The sequence below is a fragment of the Rhinoderma darwinii genome, chromosome 1, assembly GCF_050947455.1.
Source record: "Rhinoderma darwinii isolate aRhiDar2 chromosome 1, aRhiDar2.hap1, whole genome shotgun sequence".
Classification (NCBI taxonomy): Eukaryota; Metazoa; Chordata; class Amphibia; order Anura; family Rhinodermatidae; genus Rhinoderma; species Rhinoderma darwinii.
Genome location: NC_134687.1, coordinates 133,012,500 through 133,030,875, shown reverse-complemented (window position 1 = coordinate 133,030,875; position 18,376 = coordinate 133,012,500). Strand labels below are relative to the sequence as shown.

At 41.1% G+C, this 18,376-nt stretch overlaps 1 protein-coding gene across 13 annotated transcripts in view; it reads right to left on the bottom strand.

The window, feature by feature from the left end:
- Positions 1-2,068: 2,068 nt before the first annotated feature.
- ANAPC10 (anaphase promoting complex subunit 10) overlaps positions 2,069-18,376 on the bottom strand; it is a 104,463-nt gene continuing 88,155 nt past the window's right edge. For 10 of the 13 annotated variants that reach the window (XM_075860393.1, XM_075860387.1, XM_075860389.1 and 7 more), the window contains exons 6-7: positions 8,410-8,478; positions 2,069-2,332 (exon numbers count right to left, since the gene is read on the bottom strand). In XM_075860393.1, coding sequence (XP_075716508.1) covers positions 2,102-2,332; positions 8,410-8,478 — 300 coding nt within the window. In that variant the 3' untranslated portion in view covers positions 2,069-2,101. The remainder of the gene's footprint in view (positions 2,333-8,409; positions 8,479-18,376) is intronic. The other 3 variants (XM_075860398.1, XM_075860397.1, XM_075860399.1) reach the window with 3 other exon arrangements.

Below are 18,376 nucleotides of genomic sequence, written 5' to 3'. Positions count from 1 at the left end.
CATCTGACTTTATGGGTGAAAGCTTATGTATGTACGTAACTTTGTCCTATCTGAAAGGTTTGTGGTTTACTCAAGGAAAATAATGCACTTTTAGGATTTTGTTGCAAAAAATTCTGCAACTTAAAATCAGTTCCATTTATCGGATTCATGCAGAAGGGGCCTGGATTTCTGCGAGCTCTGTTCAGAAATTTCTGCTACAAAATGTACTGCGTGTGAATACACCCTTAGCAAGGTTTTGCTTATTTTGCCCCAGAGTGCATTCATGGAATGACATCTCACCGGTAGGGCAGATAAACTTGCCTTTTACCTGTAACTTGGCATTGTGTATAAACTCTTGAAAGGATAGATATGAATTTCTGTGTAGAAAATTTAATTTCGCATTTCTGGCTCTAAGGATATTTGTAACATTATTAAAAGACTGGCCAATCAGCAACCCAACAGAAGTGTCAGTCTTTACAAGAACCACGTTCGATAAAACACGGAATTTTAACCAAAGTGTGTTGGCTACATAATCTTTAGGAAATTAGATAAAAGTGAGCAGCAGTTCCGGGTGACATATTCATGCAACCAAAACCCAAAAGCTACTACAAATATGTCCACTTCAGTAGATAGCTGAGAAAGATTCTGTCTTTTGCCAAGATTGGATGTAAACACTCCTGGAAATCTGATATTTTGGAGTTTGCTTTTGCAAATCTGACGGATATTGGGAGGCTACCTTAACCATTGAGAGAGAATTATTATTAAAGATTGCCATGAACATTAGATAATTCTCGTTGAAATAAACTGACAATGTGTATTGGGGCAGCCGACTGATAGTGGACATTGGGAGATAGGAGGTTTTTTGGCAGTTTCTTAGCATGTAAACACGATAGCTCGGTGGATTCAAGTAAGCATGTTTATTGGGAAAGTGGTGGAAATAGTTGTCAATTGAACAGCTATCTTAAGGTGTATATCCAAGTTAATATAGTGTCTTCTACAAGTGGCGCTGAACGGTTTGGTCCTGTGAAACACCTGCCATTGGACACTTCCATAATAAAGTTTTGTAATGTAAAAAAATGTGCAAGCAAGGAGCGCAACTGTGATCTTTTGATACTTCCAGAAGTTTATTATTGTTACATAAATCATCTTTAATCTAAACTCCTAATACTTTTAACTTCAACATAAAAAATAGAACATGTATATGAGGGATATTGTGAATAATCGTTTATTAGTAAAATAAAAGAAAAAACAGGGTCTAGAACGTAATCACTTTCAATAATAGCTTTGCTTTTTTATGGAACATGTTTAAATATAAAACCAGAAACATAGATAAAAGTAGTTATAGTTACGAATGAGTGAGCAAATCATGTTTGGTACAAGATAAAAAATCTTCTTCTGCATTCCAGGTAATAAACATAAAGCTGGAAATGAAGATGCCAAATTTGTCATCCAAACAGATAATATTGAGAACAATGAAATGATTGGGATCTAGTGGACATCTCATTTTGTACTGCCAAAAATTTTTTAAATAAAATGTGCATGTCACTATATATTAATGTCCATGTGAGCCTCTGTTCACACCTGTCTTATGCGGTTTCAGTCAGGGAGTACAGCAGTGCTATTCTAGCTGTTAAAAATACCGTAATCTCAATGGAAAACGGACGGACCCAATGATAAGTCAATTGGATCCGTCTGGATTTATTTTTATCCTTTTGAATACGGATTCGACTTGGCAGTCATGGCTCGGTTAACAATGGAACCCATGACACTGGTGTGAACAGAATCGAACACTTTTTATAGCAAAATGGAAAAGCAAGACAAAAATAAAAGTACACCTATGTCTAAAAGGTAAAAACAATCTATTTTACTTGCATTACGACCTTGTAAAATTGTTAAAATTAAGAAGTAAAAAAAGAATATGAACACCACAATAAATAAACTGGTGATTAGAGAACAAACTATATTGGATACTTTTCCCTGTTGGAATAAAATAGCTTCAAACTTAATAAAAACATGGTGTGCATAATAAAATTATACTTTACTACAACAATAATAAAAAAAAAAGTAAAAGTGTCCATATAGGAACATGTCAATGCCAACCATTTATTGGATCTTGGTTAGATCACCTGATGAAACGATGCATCATAAAATCAATAGTGGTGCATCTGGGGAATTTGCCTATGGAGCTTTCTTCCACTGGCGTAAACACTTTAATCTGTCGCATATGAGTATCTCTTCCATTCTGATGATTTGCTAAAACTGCTATCTGGATCATAAAAGTTCGGATCGGTCTTTTATGTACATCTGTTAAAGGGACGTGTATCCAGCCGCTGGGCTCCACCAATTCTAGTTGCTATAAGAAAAACATAATAGTATATATAAGTTATAAAAACAACAATTAAAACATCTATACCCTCTTAGGGCCTGATCACATCAGCGCTGACTACCGTTTAGGATTTCCGTTCATCTGTTCAGTCAGAGGGAAAGACGAACGGAAAGCCAAACGGAAAGTATCGTGTCCGTTTGCATTACCATTGATTGTTTTTTTTTGTTTCAGTTCGTTTTCATTCCGCTAGGTTTCCATTTTTTCATGGAAGCAAGTGCTGCCGACTGCATTGTTTCTGTGAAAAAACAGCAGACACCTAGCGGAAAGGAGGCATACTGAAACAAAAAAAAACATTGAAACCAATAGTGATGCAAACGGAAGTGACGCTTTCCGTTTATCTGACGGAACAGATGAAAGGAAATGCTAAACGGAAGCAAGCGCTGATGTGAACAGGCCCTTAATTCAAAATAAACGGTCATTAATTGTTACAAATGAAGGGGAAATTAGAGATTCATTGCAGACAATAAAACTATTAAAATAAATGACAAAAAAATAAGGCTTGTGCTATATTTTTCAAGTCATTTTTCTTCAGGGCTATTTGCCACTCAGTTTGTACGTTAACATTATTAAAATTTATTAAAGGATCCATCATCACACATCTTCAAAAGGAGACTTATTAGACCACATAGGCACTGTCCGGACTATAGCTATATATATATATAATATTTATCATGAATCATGCTACTTAATACTATTACTTGGCTTGCACCCAGTGCCCCTAAAGTACGCTTACGCTGCATGTGATGGCAGAAGTATTGATACAGATACCTCTATACTTCTTCCCAGTGCTACTATACATCGAAGTAGAGTTGCTACTGGGTTGTAACATACCAGAGTCATTCTCAACCCATACAGACACTTCAAAACCGGAGCGTGAATCTGAAAATGCCATAACCTCTTACATGCTACTGAGCATGCTCCGTACGCAAGAAGCAATTGGCTTTTGTAGGAGCTTCTTATAACGGCTAAGTCCACTGTCAAATGTGTCTGAATGACCGACGATACACCAAGTCACCTGATTGGCTCCTGTGCACTGTTCCTAGTGTAGTGATGTTTTATGTGGTTTTCTAAGCCTCAAACTTGCTGTTTCCGTCACCATTGTCCCATTGTACCCTCCATTGAAGCATTTCGGGGGAGGGGGCTTTGTTGAATGTATTTAACATACCATCAGCTCAAAATCAATTCTGGGATAGCGGTCTGCAGACGCTTCCCTCTAGTATAGACAGTATATTAATCCTACTGCTGTCAGCGGAGACTGAGGCCCCATGCACACGACCGTGCCCGCAATCACAGCCCGCGCTTGCGGGCACGGCCGGCCGCTGACTGACAGCCGCATTTTCGGGCCGTGCTCCCATACAAAGTATGGGAGCACGGCCCGCAAAATGCGAAAGAACGGACATGTTCCATAATTCCCGGAACATTTCCACGGCACTGACACCCTTCCGTAGTGCTACGGAAAGGTGTCAGTGTTCAATGAAAGTGAATGGCTGCGTTTTTGCGGACCGAAAACGGAGGTTTTTTGCTGTCGTGTGCATGGGGCCTGACCATTACATCTATATGAGTCATAACATTTCTGGTAGTTGAGAAGTTTGAGGGAAAAAAAACAGATTTTCCCCAGCGCTGCTAAATGGTAAAACCCTTCTGGAGTAGTGAGGATTTAAAAACACGCTTTCAAGTATGTTGTGCTCCTAGTACAACCAACCAGGTCAGCAGAACGGATCACCTATCTGTGGCTTTTCTCCTATATCATTTGATGCACGATGTTGTTTTTTCTCCTCTACGGTTTATAACATTTCTGGGCTCATAGGTTGTTATTAGAGTATAGGCTACGTGCCTTTAATAAAGGTTATTTTCATTAGGAATGTGAATAGAACAATTCAATACCTTATGTCAGTAGTGTGGAAAATAGGGTTATTTTTGTTTTTCTTTATTTTTTGTTTAGTGTTTAAGGCCTCATGCACACGACCCGAGCCATGTGCACGGCCGTGATTTTCAGGTCGGCCGGCTACGGAGTGTCACCCACAAGCCGCCCGCAAATCGCAGGCCGTGCACATGGCCGCATCCATTATTTCCTATGAGCCTGGACCGCAGAACACGGCCGTAATAAGACATGTCCGTTCTTTCTGCGGTCCAGGCTCCTAGTCCATGCAAGGGCCGTGGAAACCACGGTCGTGTGCATGGGCCCATAGGAACGAATGGGGCCGCAATTCTCCTGTGGATTTTTGGGGGAATTGCGGCCGCAAAAGCACGTTCGTGTGCATGGGCTGTACCTAACCTGGCACCAAAACCTGAACCATGCAATTTATACCCAAAACCCTAAGGCCTCATGCACACATCCGTTGCCCGTCATACGGCTACTAATGACTGATCCGTGAAACATGGACCGCACACGGATGGCTTGCGTGTGCAGTCCGTTGTTTTAACTGACCAAATTAATGAAAGCAGGAGTAGGACCTGTCCAATTTTTGTCAAAACGGCCAAACGGTTCCATTAAAACAACGGAAGTGTGCATGGCTCCATAAAAATTTATTTGTCAGTGTGCTATCTGTTAAAAAAAACAGATAGCACACTGAAGGAAATAACTGAAGTGGGCATGAGGCATAAGGAGTACATGCAATTGCATATATTACTTAGAAATTAAAGGCTAACTTACAAAAACGTGTCAGAGGTTTTGGTTGGTAGCAGGCTGGGACCTCCGGTGATCGCTTAGCAGAGTGAATGTACACCTTTATTGTGGAGCTGTGCCACTTCGGCTCCTGTTGACAATTGTCATCCCTATTCTGGGAGCCATATAGAGGAAGTATACATTCAAAGTAACTTATATAGTCTATATGGCCCTCTTAAGGACCTTTTACACCTGCCGATAATCGTCTGATGCAGCGAGCGTCGATAAATGAGACATCGTTGATCGACGATCGTTTGCTCCTGTCACACGGCGCTATGGATAGGGACGAGTGGTCGTTACTCTGATCGCTCGTCCCCATACATTATCATGTCGGCAGCGCCTCCCCCTGTTCACACAAGGAGAAGTGCTGCCGACAATGATAATATTTAACTTTTTAAAACGATACGATCATCTGCGGATCGCTGTCCTGTTTAGACAGGGCAATAATCGGCAACGAGCGTTCTATGAATGCTTGTCTGCCCGATAATTGCCCAGTGTAAAACCCCCTATAGGAGAGCCCAGTAATCTTTTATCTCCACAAAAGAATCATGTAATGGCAAAAACAAAAAGCAGAGACGGTAGTTTCAGCTATTTAATTGGAGATTTTTTTCCCAAGACACACACCCATTAACAGCAAACTTGACATATAAAATCAGGAGGTGAAAAAAAGATGTGCACTTCACAGCCAGACCGAAGCTTTTCATGCTGGCCATATACACACATATACAATAGGGGTTTGCCATCTCCGCATTTCTGAAAACTTCTCCGTAAAACACGATTACTCGGATTGTCCAAACACGTTTATTTCAATAGTAAGAGAGAGGGAAAAACTAATGCCAGAAACACGCTCTTCACCCAGGGGAACAAAAGATTAGACATGTCCAATTGCCTCCATTCCCAATAGATTGTCAGGCGATTCCACTAAACTCAGTGGTATCAGCCGACATTTAATAAACGTTAATGTGTATGACCACTTAAGACTAGGCGTACTAGCTGTACTTACTAGTACATAAAACTAGACTCAAAAAGTAAAAAAAAATAATAATAATAAATACAGTACACTGCGACATGGTCCTAGCTATGTGACATCCCGGCCAGAAGTCAATGGCATGCAAACAAAGTGCAAAAATAAAAACTAGAGTGCTAGATGTCACACTATTGACACTACCTTTGCAGTGAGGTTCCATCCATCCATCATTTTTTGCACTCTATAGTTGGCAATAAATTATTGTGATGCTTTTTTGGGCTGAGGCGGTACAAATTATGCAGCTAGCTTCTACACCTAGGAAATATACAATAATACCATAACCATTCAAACTTTTTTGCCCACTGTGTTGAGGCCAGAAGTAACTAGTTGTTATTACCATAGAGCTTACTGAAAATAAATGATCCTATATTAAGAAATCCCATTATTTCCATGTTTGCTTAGGGCCTAGCATTATAAATAGAGTGATACCTCACCAAAAGCAAAGGCTACTTGTGCTGTAGAGAACATCGTATTATTTACTTGGATTTAAGTGAGCGTAATATTATTTGGGCATCTTTTCAGGTGGACATTTTTTGTTCCAAACCCAAAATTTACATTTAAGGCAAAAGGTGTAAAAATGTATGAATGACTTGGCTGAATGAGGAGAAAAAAAAAAAGAAAAGAGAAAATAAAAGTATCTATGTGGAAAATCATAGAAAAAGAGCTAAGGAAAAACTTAGCCACTTTGCCAGAAGATCTGCATGTATGTTTTCCTGTCTGGAAGGTCCTCAAAAACAAATGTCACACAGAAAAAAAAGCTTGCTTTCAAATCTATAGTCACTTGTCCTTTAACAGATATCACGGCTTTGCCATAGCACTGTACCTGTCAACACTTAAAGTGTTACAATCTGGCTTGTAGCCAACTCCTTTTTATGTAGGAAGAAGACGATCTTGTAGAAATGAGGCAGTAGTTCCAAAAAGGGAGATGTTGTTAGATCCAAAAGAAACTTCCACAGTTCCAAGCAAGTTAAAAGGAGAGCCCCTACAAGAGACGCTTTAAGGAAAAACCCAAACAAAAACAAGCAGAATGGATTCTGGTGAAAGAGGCAATTGTAGGAAGAAAGCTCTTTTATAGCAGCAAACAGTTATGAGACATTAAGACCACCATGTGCGGAGATGACTTCGGCATCTTTGGCAGTTTCTTCTGCTTGATCAGAAGCTTTGATTTTTCACTGGAAATAGCTAAAGAAGGGTAAAACTAAGAAAGGCGCAGCACATATTGAACAAGCATGGAGGCAGGAGTAAACAGCAGCAACAAGAAAAGCAGTTGAAATAATAAAATATACAATTAGGAAAAAAATTGAATACATATATATTTCTAAATCTGGTCAGTTGAAAAAAAAAAAAAAAGCATCATAACCAGGAAAAAAAACCCCAGCAGAATTCATGATTTGTAGCGTATTTATTACAATTATATTTCATAATAATTTAGCACTTTTATTGTAGTGCCCTTAAAGGGTACCTCCGGTTTTTTTTTTTCTTCAGATGAAGTTTATGCAGGACCTCCCTGGGGATGTTGTACTGTTCCTGAATCACTGTTTAGATCTGTCCTGTAATGTTTATTTCAGGTGATATTCACCCAGTTTACCCGGCGCCATTATCTGATTTTCAGCTTGGGGGGCATGGAAATCTGGCAATATTACACTGTCCCAGACTTCCTTCCCAAGGCTTTACAGCTTACTCGGGAGCACACACAAAGCCCCCGCTAATTGGCTTCGATCCCAGCCCCTCTGTGTGTCCCTGTCAGCTGGTACACAGAGAGGGCATGTGACGTGTCTTCCGACCAATTGAATGCGGGAATGATCGATATGCCCGCTCCTCTGTTTTGCCGGCTCAGCTTCTGTACTTGCTGGACAAACGGACATTCTGATCAGACTGCTCAATGGTAAGTCCGCTGCCCAAGCTCTGCGTGTGACTGACTAGATTACATTGCTTCACTGCATACGAAGTATCTCTTTCTCGATGTATGCAACGGAGCAATGTAATATGGATACAGAGGCTCTATTGTTGCTATAGTTTTACTCATAATGCTTATTTAGTTTGTGGTGCAGAAAAGGTTTATCAAAACACATGAGGATAGAGATGTGAACTATGTACAACATACACCACTGAGCAGCCATAATAAAATCACCTGCCTAATATTGTGTAAGTCCGCCTTGAGCTGCCAAAACTGCTCTGACCTGTCAAGGCATGTACTCCACAAAACCTCTGAAGATGTCCTGTGGTAAGCAGAAGATCCTGATAATGTGGTCACAACGTGGCAGATTTTGTCAAAGTAACATACAAATTAATGCCAGGACCCAAGGTTCCTCAACACATTACATTACCCAGAGCATTTCACTGCCGGCTTACCTTCTTCCCATAGTGCATCTTGGTGCCATCTCGTCCCCAGGTAAACAACGCACACACACACCTGGCCGTCTACATCATGTAAAAGAAAACATAATTCATCAGACCAGGTCACATTCTTCTATTGCTCCATGGTCCAGTTCCAATGGTCACGTGCCCATGGTAGGAACGTTCGGCGGTAAAAAACTATTAGCATTTTCACTCTGAATTACACTGCACTGCATGTTCTAACACCTCTCATCATAGTCAACATTAACTTTTTCATAATTCCTGCTACAGCATCTCTTCTGTGGGATCAGACCAGGCAGACTAGTTTTTGCTCCTCACGCACACCAACGAGCCTTCGCTGCCCATGACCCTGTCGCCGGTTGTCCTTCCTTGCACTACTTTTGGCAAGTACTAACTACTGCATACCGTGAACACCCCAGAAGACCTGCCTCTTTGGAGATGCTCTGACCCAGTTGTCTACCCACCACAATCTGGCCCTTGAAAAAGTCGCTCAGATCAACTTCAAGACCTGACTGATCACTTGCTGCCTAATATATACCATCCTGTGAAAGGTGCCATTATAATGAGATAATATTATTCACTTCACCGGTCAGTGTTATTTTTTTATGTTACGGCATACCTTTTCTAACAATGTATTGCATGTCTTCCAGCAGTTTAAACTTTTTTTTGCTGGACTTTCGCTTCTATTGACCGACTGTGTAGCAACTTGGAAGGACCAAGAAAATTGACTCTTTTGTACAAGTGAATGTGATTTAAGGCCCTATTAGAACGGCCGATTTTCAGCTGGTGGAGCGAGCTCCGATCAACGAAACATCGTTGTTTGGCGCTCATTTTCTCCCATCACACAGAGCTGTGTATCGGGACGAGCGGTCGTTACTCCGATCGCTCGTCCCCATACGTTATGTCGGCAGCGCGTCCCTGTTTACACTGGGAGATGTGCTGCCGGCAACGATAATATTTAACTTTTTTAAAACTATGCAATCAGCAGATGAGCGTTTGCTCGTTCATCTGCTGATCGCTGCCATGTTAACACAGGGCAATTATCGGCAACAAGCGTTCTATGAACGCTTTTTTGCCCGATAATCGCCCAGTGTAAAAAGGCCTTTAGAGGAATTATGCACCTCCACAAAAGTAAAATAAAATCCATAAAATTATGTCACTCAGGATTTCCTGATCACTAAGGAGTTGACAACACAATAAGGCAGATTTACTAATGTGATTGAGACTAGACCCGGTTGTAAAATGCATCAAAATGTGGCGCAATTCTGGAACGTCACATCAAGTTTTAAATCTATTTATGAAGCAAATGCACCTAAAAAACCCCACATATGTTTGCGCTTCCCTAGACACTTTTCAAGGGTCTCCAAAAAAGGATGTGGCTTAGTGTAAAGGGTTGTGGCTTAAAATGCAACAAAATTTCCCACATATAGTGTAAACTAAGCCAACCAAGAGGTTGTTATAAGGAATAGAGAAGTGTCAAACATGTCCAGCATGCTGAACCAAATTGATCATATAACGTGCACCACGGTGATAAATTATGGGGCATGGTGTAAGTTTATGCTTATATCGAAATATTAGATAGTATTACTAAATCTTCCCCAAGTACTTTTGGAGGTGTATACAGCAAACGGTTAACTTTCTAACCAGAATTTGATTGGGTGTGATAAAAAGTCATTATTTTTTAGGGCATTGGGAAGCCATTTCACCCAGATGTTCAGGCACAGATTCAAAGCATTTTAAACCTATTGTTCATCCAGCATGTGAGGTGCTGAATATTTTACTTCTGCTTTCATGATATACAACAGCCCCTGGTTTTACTCAGAGTAAGTAGAAAATAAAACCTGTATTATAACTTCAGAAAACTAGAATGGTATCTTATTTAAAAAGAGGACCTACGACCAGCATCTTCTCTGAGGGCTCCCATCATGTCCAGTGCTGTCCCGGTCACATTCCCACAAACCTCCGCAGCATAGACTGAATCAGTGAGATCTCGCTGCTCATCGTGAGATCTCGTGGCTGTGACTAAAGGAACACTGGTAAATTTGAATTATAGAATAAGAATTAACATTTTCCAGCACTCATTTAGTTACATATGCGAGATCTCGTGGGTTCAGGGGAATGTGACAGCGTTGGCGCTGGGCATGGTCAGACAGGACGCATGCGCTGACTTCTTAAAACCACTTTTTTTTAACAATTGTTTTTATTTGGTAGATTTAGAATTTATTTATTATTGTCAGATAATTTTAAGGCCTCTACTGGCGATAAGTCCTTCTTAAGGTCCTAACATCTTGTATACTTTGATACCATCGGTTAATGTAAAATATCAAATGAGAAGTGGTCTTGTATACAATAGGAGTTTTCGCTATGTTAATCTGATTTTAATTATGTTTTTAAATTTACTTCTGATCAGAAGTTACGTGTTCAGTATTCAAAATGTGTTGTCTAATCAGGACCATACCTCTCCGTATGCCCTGTTAAGGTATGTGGATGTCATATATCATATAGGGAAGTTCAACGCTCACGACCTCTATGAGGGACTTCACACTAAAAAGGGCTTGTCTAGTTGAAGCAAACCCCCGAAGAGTGCCCTTTGCCTAGTGGTAGCCGCTCGACCAAGAACCCAGGCTAAAAACAGCATTGTAAAACTGCGATAATTCACGGTAAAACAGTGTGCGCTAGGTGTCTCCGAAAACAAAAAATGAGATAAACCCACCTATACATATAGGTGCTTTCTATCAAGTTGTTAAAAACTCTGTTCAGCAGTTTTTCAGTTATATTCGATTTCAGTATATATATATATTTTAAGCTTGACGACAACAAATATGGCCATCAGTTTTCTCAAAAATCTGCCCAGTTAAGCAGCGTCTAAGGAACATGGGAAATTTTTGTACTTGAACGGGCTGATCTGCCATTGAGGAGTCTTGGGAAGCAGGATGGCAGCAACAATGTTGGCATGAGAATAAATATATATTACATTATTCCACATATATAGGAACTTATACTCTATAAAGAAAGATTATCTGGTCCTATGGCATAGAAAGCAAGCACTGCTCACAGTCTACCATGAGAAGAACTTTTCAGTGGCTTACAGCAGCTGATTCATAAGACATCACTGATGTCAACATTGGAAGTAATTAAGGGACCTGCCCTCTTGGCTGCAATGAAGTGCCACACACAACGGTACAGTACATCAAGTGTCTGTGTATGCAGACACATTAAACATATCCTCATGGTAAATATTAAACGCATATGTGGACAACGTTAGGCAATAGGACTTGAATTATCTCTTAGGATAGGTTATTTTCCAGCAACACATGCCCATTGGCACAAAGCCCTTAAGCTTGGCTGTGAACAAGAATCTTGTTTGGATTGAATAGATAATTTACTTCTATTTCTACTACAAAAGTCTGAAGAGCCTCCTGGCAAAACATTAAATGTGCATCATTGCTCACATGTATGAGGCATTATAAAGCAACAGAACGAAGGACCCATTATAGAAAAAGGGGTAAAAGCCCTTTTTGCACAGGTCAATGATCGGGCGAATGAGCGCTCGTATAAATAGTAAACAGGGCAGCAATCAGACAATAAACAAGTAAACAAATGTTTGCCGGTTGACAGGATCTTTTCTGCAGCCAGAAAAATGGTCACTTGTAGGCAGCACATCTCCTTGAGTGATGTGCTATAAACGGGGGATGTGCTGCCAAGAAAATGCAAAATGTATGGGATTGAGCGATTGTATTAACAATCGCTCGTCCCTATACATTCCGATCATTGCTCCGTTTATATGGAGCAAATGAGCGCTATTGTCGATAGATGCTCATTACTAGGCAGACAATTTTCCTGTGTAAAAGGGCCTTAAAGTTCAATGCCAATTTAGATACTAGAGATTATTTGGTTAAAGAAAAGCAAACATGATTTTTTTTCCCTTAAAAATTCGGTACAGTTAAAGAGATTTTTCCAGTTTTATGCAAGTAAAGCTTAAAAAGGCCAGATTATCAAATCCCTATCTCCTATTGAATGTGATGGGCACTGCAAGGTAGATAACAGCAACGTTTTTTGTTTTTTTTTAAAAACGATCATTTTTGCCCAAGTTATGAGCAATTTTACATTTATGCAAATGAGCTTTTCAATGGACAACTGGGCGTGTTTTCTCGTTTTACCAACTGGGCGTGTATTGTGTTGTTACCAACTGGGCGTGTATTGTGTTTTTACCAACTAGGCGTTGTGAATAGAAGTGTATGATGCTGACGAATCAGCATCATACACTTCTCATCGTTCCCACCCAGCTTCTTTCACAGCAGACACAGCGTGACGTCACCCACAGGTCCTTCAACCTTGTCGTCGGACAAAGGAGATACATCGGCTCCAGGCATCCAAAAGGTTAATATGCTCGTCTCTAGGGAGTTTGCTATGCTTACCTGCACATACCCTGCACTGTACTCTCTGATGCCTGGTGCTGATGTGTCTTCTCTCTTCCGACGCCAAGGTTGAAGGACCTGTGGGTGACGTCATCATTCCCAGCCAGCTTCTTTCACTGCAGACACAGCGTGACGTCACCCACAGGTCCTTCAACCTTGGCGTCGGAAGAGAGAAGACACATCAGCACCATGCGTCAGAGGTTACAGTGCAGGGTATGTGCAGGTAGGCATAGCAAACTCCCTAGAGACGAGCATATTAACCTTTTGGACGCCTGGAGCCGATGTATCTTCTTTGTCCGACGACAAGGTTGAAGGACCTGTGGGTGACGTCACGCTGTGTCTGCTGTAAAAGAAACTGGGTGGGAACGATGAGAAGTGTATGATGCTGATTTGTCAGCATCATACACTTCTATTCACAACACCCAGTTGGTAAAAACACAATACACGCCCAGTTGGTAAAACGAGAAAACACGCCCAGTTGTCTATTGAAAAGCTCATTTGCATAAATATAAAATTGCTCATAACTTGGGCAAAAATGATCGTTTTAAAAAAAAAAACAAAAAACTGCTGTTATTTACATTGCAGCGCCCATCACATTCAATAGGAGATAGGGATTTGATAATCTGGTGACAGAGCCTCTTTAAATTGTGTAACTAAACTTTTATAAAACTTGACAAGTCAGAGTGACCTGTCAGAAGTTTTGATCACCGAGACCCCCACCGATTGCTAAATCAGGTGAGCGCTCTGCCGCTTCGTTTCTTCTCAGCTTTGCTCAGCTCTCCAAACAGAAACTAAGCGGCACAGCACTCACCTGAGCGCATCGGACGCTTACTTTAAGCGATCAGTTGGGGTCTCAGCACTCTGACCCCGACTAATCAAAACTATTGACATGTCACAACGACACGTCAAAAGTTTTATGGAAGTTTAGTTACCTTCAACAAACTTCTGACATGTCATAGTGACACATCAGATGTTTCGATCGGTGGGGGTCTGAGCACTGAGATCCTCACCGATCGCTAGAACGAAGCGGCAGAAGCGCTCTAGTGAGCACGGAGCAGCTTAGTTTCGGATAGTTTTATTTTCGGAAAGCCGATCAGAAACCAAGTGGCTCAGCGCTCACCCGAGCGCTTCGGTCACGTCGTTCTAGCGATCGTGGGGGTCTCAGTGCTCGGACCCCCACCAATCAAAACCTCTGACATGTCACTATGACATGTCAGAAGTTTGTTGAAGGTTCAAACAATTGTTTAATATACTTAGGGGCAGATTTGCAAAGACTGGCATTTCGTAAGCCAGTCTTCGCTATCTGTTGGAAGTCATCTAACAACCAGGGTCCCAATAAAATTTGCACAGCAGCATGATAGGTTAACAAACCAGATACAGTGCTTTGCAAATGTTTACACCCCCTTGGTGTTTTTCTTGTTTTGTCGCATTACAATTTTTTCCAGTCCCTGACAATGAAAAGCATCCAGACAGCACAATTCTGCCACCACCATTCTGTGGGAATGGTGTTCTTGGGGTGATGGACACATAGCGTTTCCCATGATGGCCAAAAAATTGAATGTTAGTCTCATCTGACTAGAGAACCTTCTAGTCAGCCACATGCTATTTGGCGACCTCAAAACGTGTTTTCTTATGTATTTCTTCAAGCAATAGCTTTTTTCTGGCCACTTTTCCATAAAGCCCCACTCTGTGGAGTGTACAGAGTGGGTCTTATGGCTACTTCCATCTCCTCTGTGGATCTTTGGAGTTCCTTCATTGTTAACGTTTGAGTCTTTGTTGACTATCTGATTAATGCCCTACTTGCCCATTCTGTGAATTTTGGAGGACGGCCCTCTCGTTAGGTTTCTAGTTGTGCCATATTCTTTCCATTTTGTTATAATCGATTTAATGGTGCTCATTGGAACGTTTAAAGTTCAGGACATTGTGTTTAGAACCTAATCTGATCTACTTTGTCTCTGATCTGTTTGGAGAGCTCCTTGGTCTTCATGTTGCTTAGTGATGTTGTAGACTCAAGGGCATTTCAGAACAGGTGTATTTATACTGACATCATGTGACATTTTGATTGGACGCTGGGACCATATTCAACTAAGTATGTGACTTCTGAAGTTAATCGGTTTGATCAGACCTTATTTAGGGGTTTCATAGCAAAGGGGGTGAATACACAACTTTTCAGTTTTTAGTTAGATTTTTTTTAAACAAAGTATTTTTTCTTCATTTCACTGTAACAATTTGGATTATTATGTAAGGTCCATTACATGAAATAAAAGTTAAAATCTTTTTTAATAACTGGTTGTAATGCAATAAAACAGGAAAAACAACAAGGGAGGTGAACAGTTTCGCAAGGCACTTTAACTGCAGGAGATGTGTTAAGTGGGTTGTCTGCTTTAGACAATCATTTTCCTTATGCACGAATAGGGTATGGGGTCTTATACTCAGGACTACCTTTTATTAACCAGAGTGGAGAACGGCTGCAAAAGGCATCTTTCTATCCCACTTTTTTCAATGGGCGATGTTGAATACATAATTTCAGATGATCGCTTCGGGGACCAATCTTGTGAGCAAGAATTGCTCAAAGTGGACAACCCCTTTAAGGCCCCCTAAACATCATGTTTATTGAAATAGATTTTACATATACACCAGGAAAAGCTCCCAACGTATATGTTAAACGTAGGTTGTTACAGAGACCTAACAATGGCATTATAGTCTGAGTGACGGATGCCACTATTAGGCATCAGTCACCTATAGACTAACATGGTATCCATTTAACTCATACATCATGAAAAGCTATTAAAAAGCCAATGACAAATTAGGTAAACATATGCCTGTGATGTATGTCACAAAGTGGCATACGTCACCCATAGGATCCAATTTTTTATTTTTTTTTAAAACTGTTTATATAGCGCAGAATCGTTTTTTTTCTGTAGGATCCCAAGGGATGGAGTAGCGTAGACTTCTACGCTTTTCCATACCATAAAAAAAAAAAGTATACTGAAGTATACCAGCTTGTTGGAGGTCAAAAGGGCACTCTTTTGCCTTACGTCGAGCTAATGAAGCCCTATGTACCCGTTTAGCGTGTACGCCAGGAGCTTTCGACATGTACGTAGGGAATAAATGTGATGTGAAGGAGGCCAAAGTGACAATATATGTGTGACATGTTATTTTCTCTTGCCTATATATAGATTAATCTAAAAAATATATATATTAACCCCTTCCCGACATTTGTCGTATGGATACGTCATGAAAAGCTAGTGCTTCCCGCATTTTGCTGAGTCAGTGCCATCATCGTCGGATGTCAGTGATGTATTACAGCTGACATCCAGCTGTAAAGGCGGGGACCGAAATTAGCTTCGATCCCCGCCATTAACCCCTTAAATGCAGCAGTCAAAAGCGATCGCTGCATTTAAGTTGTTTGCAGCTTATCGGCACCCCAGAATGAAATTGCCGGGATTCCGGTGGCTGCAATGGCCTAATACTGGCCTCTCAGTCTGCCTAGCACGGAAGAATTCCAGGCCCCGCCCGGAGGCGGAGCCTGAAGGGCTTCCGAAGCCGACAGCAAGATGGCGCCGGCTCAGGAGATGAGCCGGCGTAATCAGCGGTGGATGTCAGCTGTATGTTGCAGCTGACATCCATTTGTAACGGCAGGAACCGGAACCAGCTCTGATCCCTGCCATTAACCCCTTAGAGGAAGCGATCGAAAGATTGCTGCATCTTAGAGTTTGCTAGCAGATTGGCAGCCCTGCCATGCAATCAGGGTTGCCGACTGCTGCTATGGTAACAGGAGGCCCAACAATGGCCTCCTGCTCTGCCATTATGGGAGGAAAAGCCTAATCGGCTTGCTGTCAGTGAATGACAGACAGATCTAATACATTACACTATAAAGGTAGTGCAATGTATTTTAAAAAAAACAAAGTGAAAAAAAGTCGCATGTACCCCAAAATGGTACCAATAATAACTACAGCTCGTCCCGCAAAAAAACAGCCCTCATACCACTACATCTATGAAAAAATAAAATTAGTTAAGGCTACAATAAGTCAGGAAACATATGCAATTGTGCAGGCCAGAGGGGAACATTTCTTCGGTTTCAAGAGGCGATTTATCAAGGCCCTACAATTAGGGAACCAGGAAGGGGAGTGCCCAAACATATCTGCTGGAAGTGAGGGTGCCCGTATTATAACCAGGACAACACTTTCCTAGCAAAATTCCTCAAACTGCAAAGGTGCAGAGTGTGGACCAAAAGGGGGATAAGTAAGAACCCCATTTACCAGAAAGGATTGCTTCACAGCATGTAACACATCTATGGATTATTTTATTGTTTTTTTTTTTACCCCATTATTATACCACCTGACTATGCCCCTAATATACTCTGCCAGCTTACATATGCCCCACATTATAAATGGAAACACCAGTAAAACTCCAAACAAAACTACTACCAAGCAAAATCAGAACTCCCTCCACTCTAAACCCTACAGCGTGCCCAAACAGCAGTTTACTTCCACATATATGGCATCGCCATACCCAGGAGAACTCTTTTAACAATTTTTGGGATGTGTGTCTCCAGTGGCACAAGCTGGGCACGACATATTTGCTACTGAAACAGCAAATCCAGGGAAAAATTTAAATTTTTACTTTGCACCGCATTCAGTTATGGAAAAGACCTGTGGGGTGAAAATGCTCACTACACCCCTTAATAAATGCCTTGAGTGGTGTAGTTTCCAAAATGGGGTCACTTCTCAGGGGTTTCAATTGTTATTTCACATAACAGCCTCTGCAATTGTGAACCAATACTTTGTAAATCGCCAAATTAGGCCTCAATTTTACGTGGTACTCTTTCAATCCTGAGCCCTGTGTAATGTCCAGGCAAAAGATTAGGGCCACATGTAGGGTGTTTCTAAAACCGGGAAACACCGCATAGAGAAAGGTCTTGTTATGGTGGCACAAAAGCTGGGCACCACATAATGGCATATCTATGGAAAAAAAAATCAAATTTTCACTCTGCAATATCGAGTGCACACTAATTTCTGCAAACCACCTGCAGGGTTAACATGCTCACTACACCCCTAAGTGAATACCTCGAGGGGTGTAGATTCCAAAATGGGGTCACTTCTGGGGGGCTTCCACTGTTTTGGTCCCACAGGCGCCCAGAAACCAATCCAGCAAAGTCTACACTCCAAAAGCCAAATGCCCCTCCTTCCCCTCTGAGCCCTACTGTGTGCACAAACAGCAGTTTATACCCACAAATGTGGTATTGCCGTACTCTGGAGAAATTGCAATTACAAATGTTGGGTTTCTTCTTTTCCCTAATTTGTTGAGAAAATGAAAAATTTTGAGCTAAATCTATGTCTTATTGAAGAAAAGGGATTGTTTTTAATTTCACTGCCCAAGTCTAATAAATTCTATGAAATATCTGTGGGGTCAAATTGATCCCTACACCCATAGATGAATTCTTTAAAGGGGTGTAGTTTCCAAAATGGGGTCACTTTTTGGGCGTTTTCGTTGTTTTGGTCCCTCAGGGGCTTTGCAAATGTGACATGGCCGCCGCAACC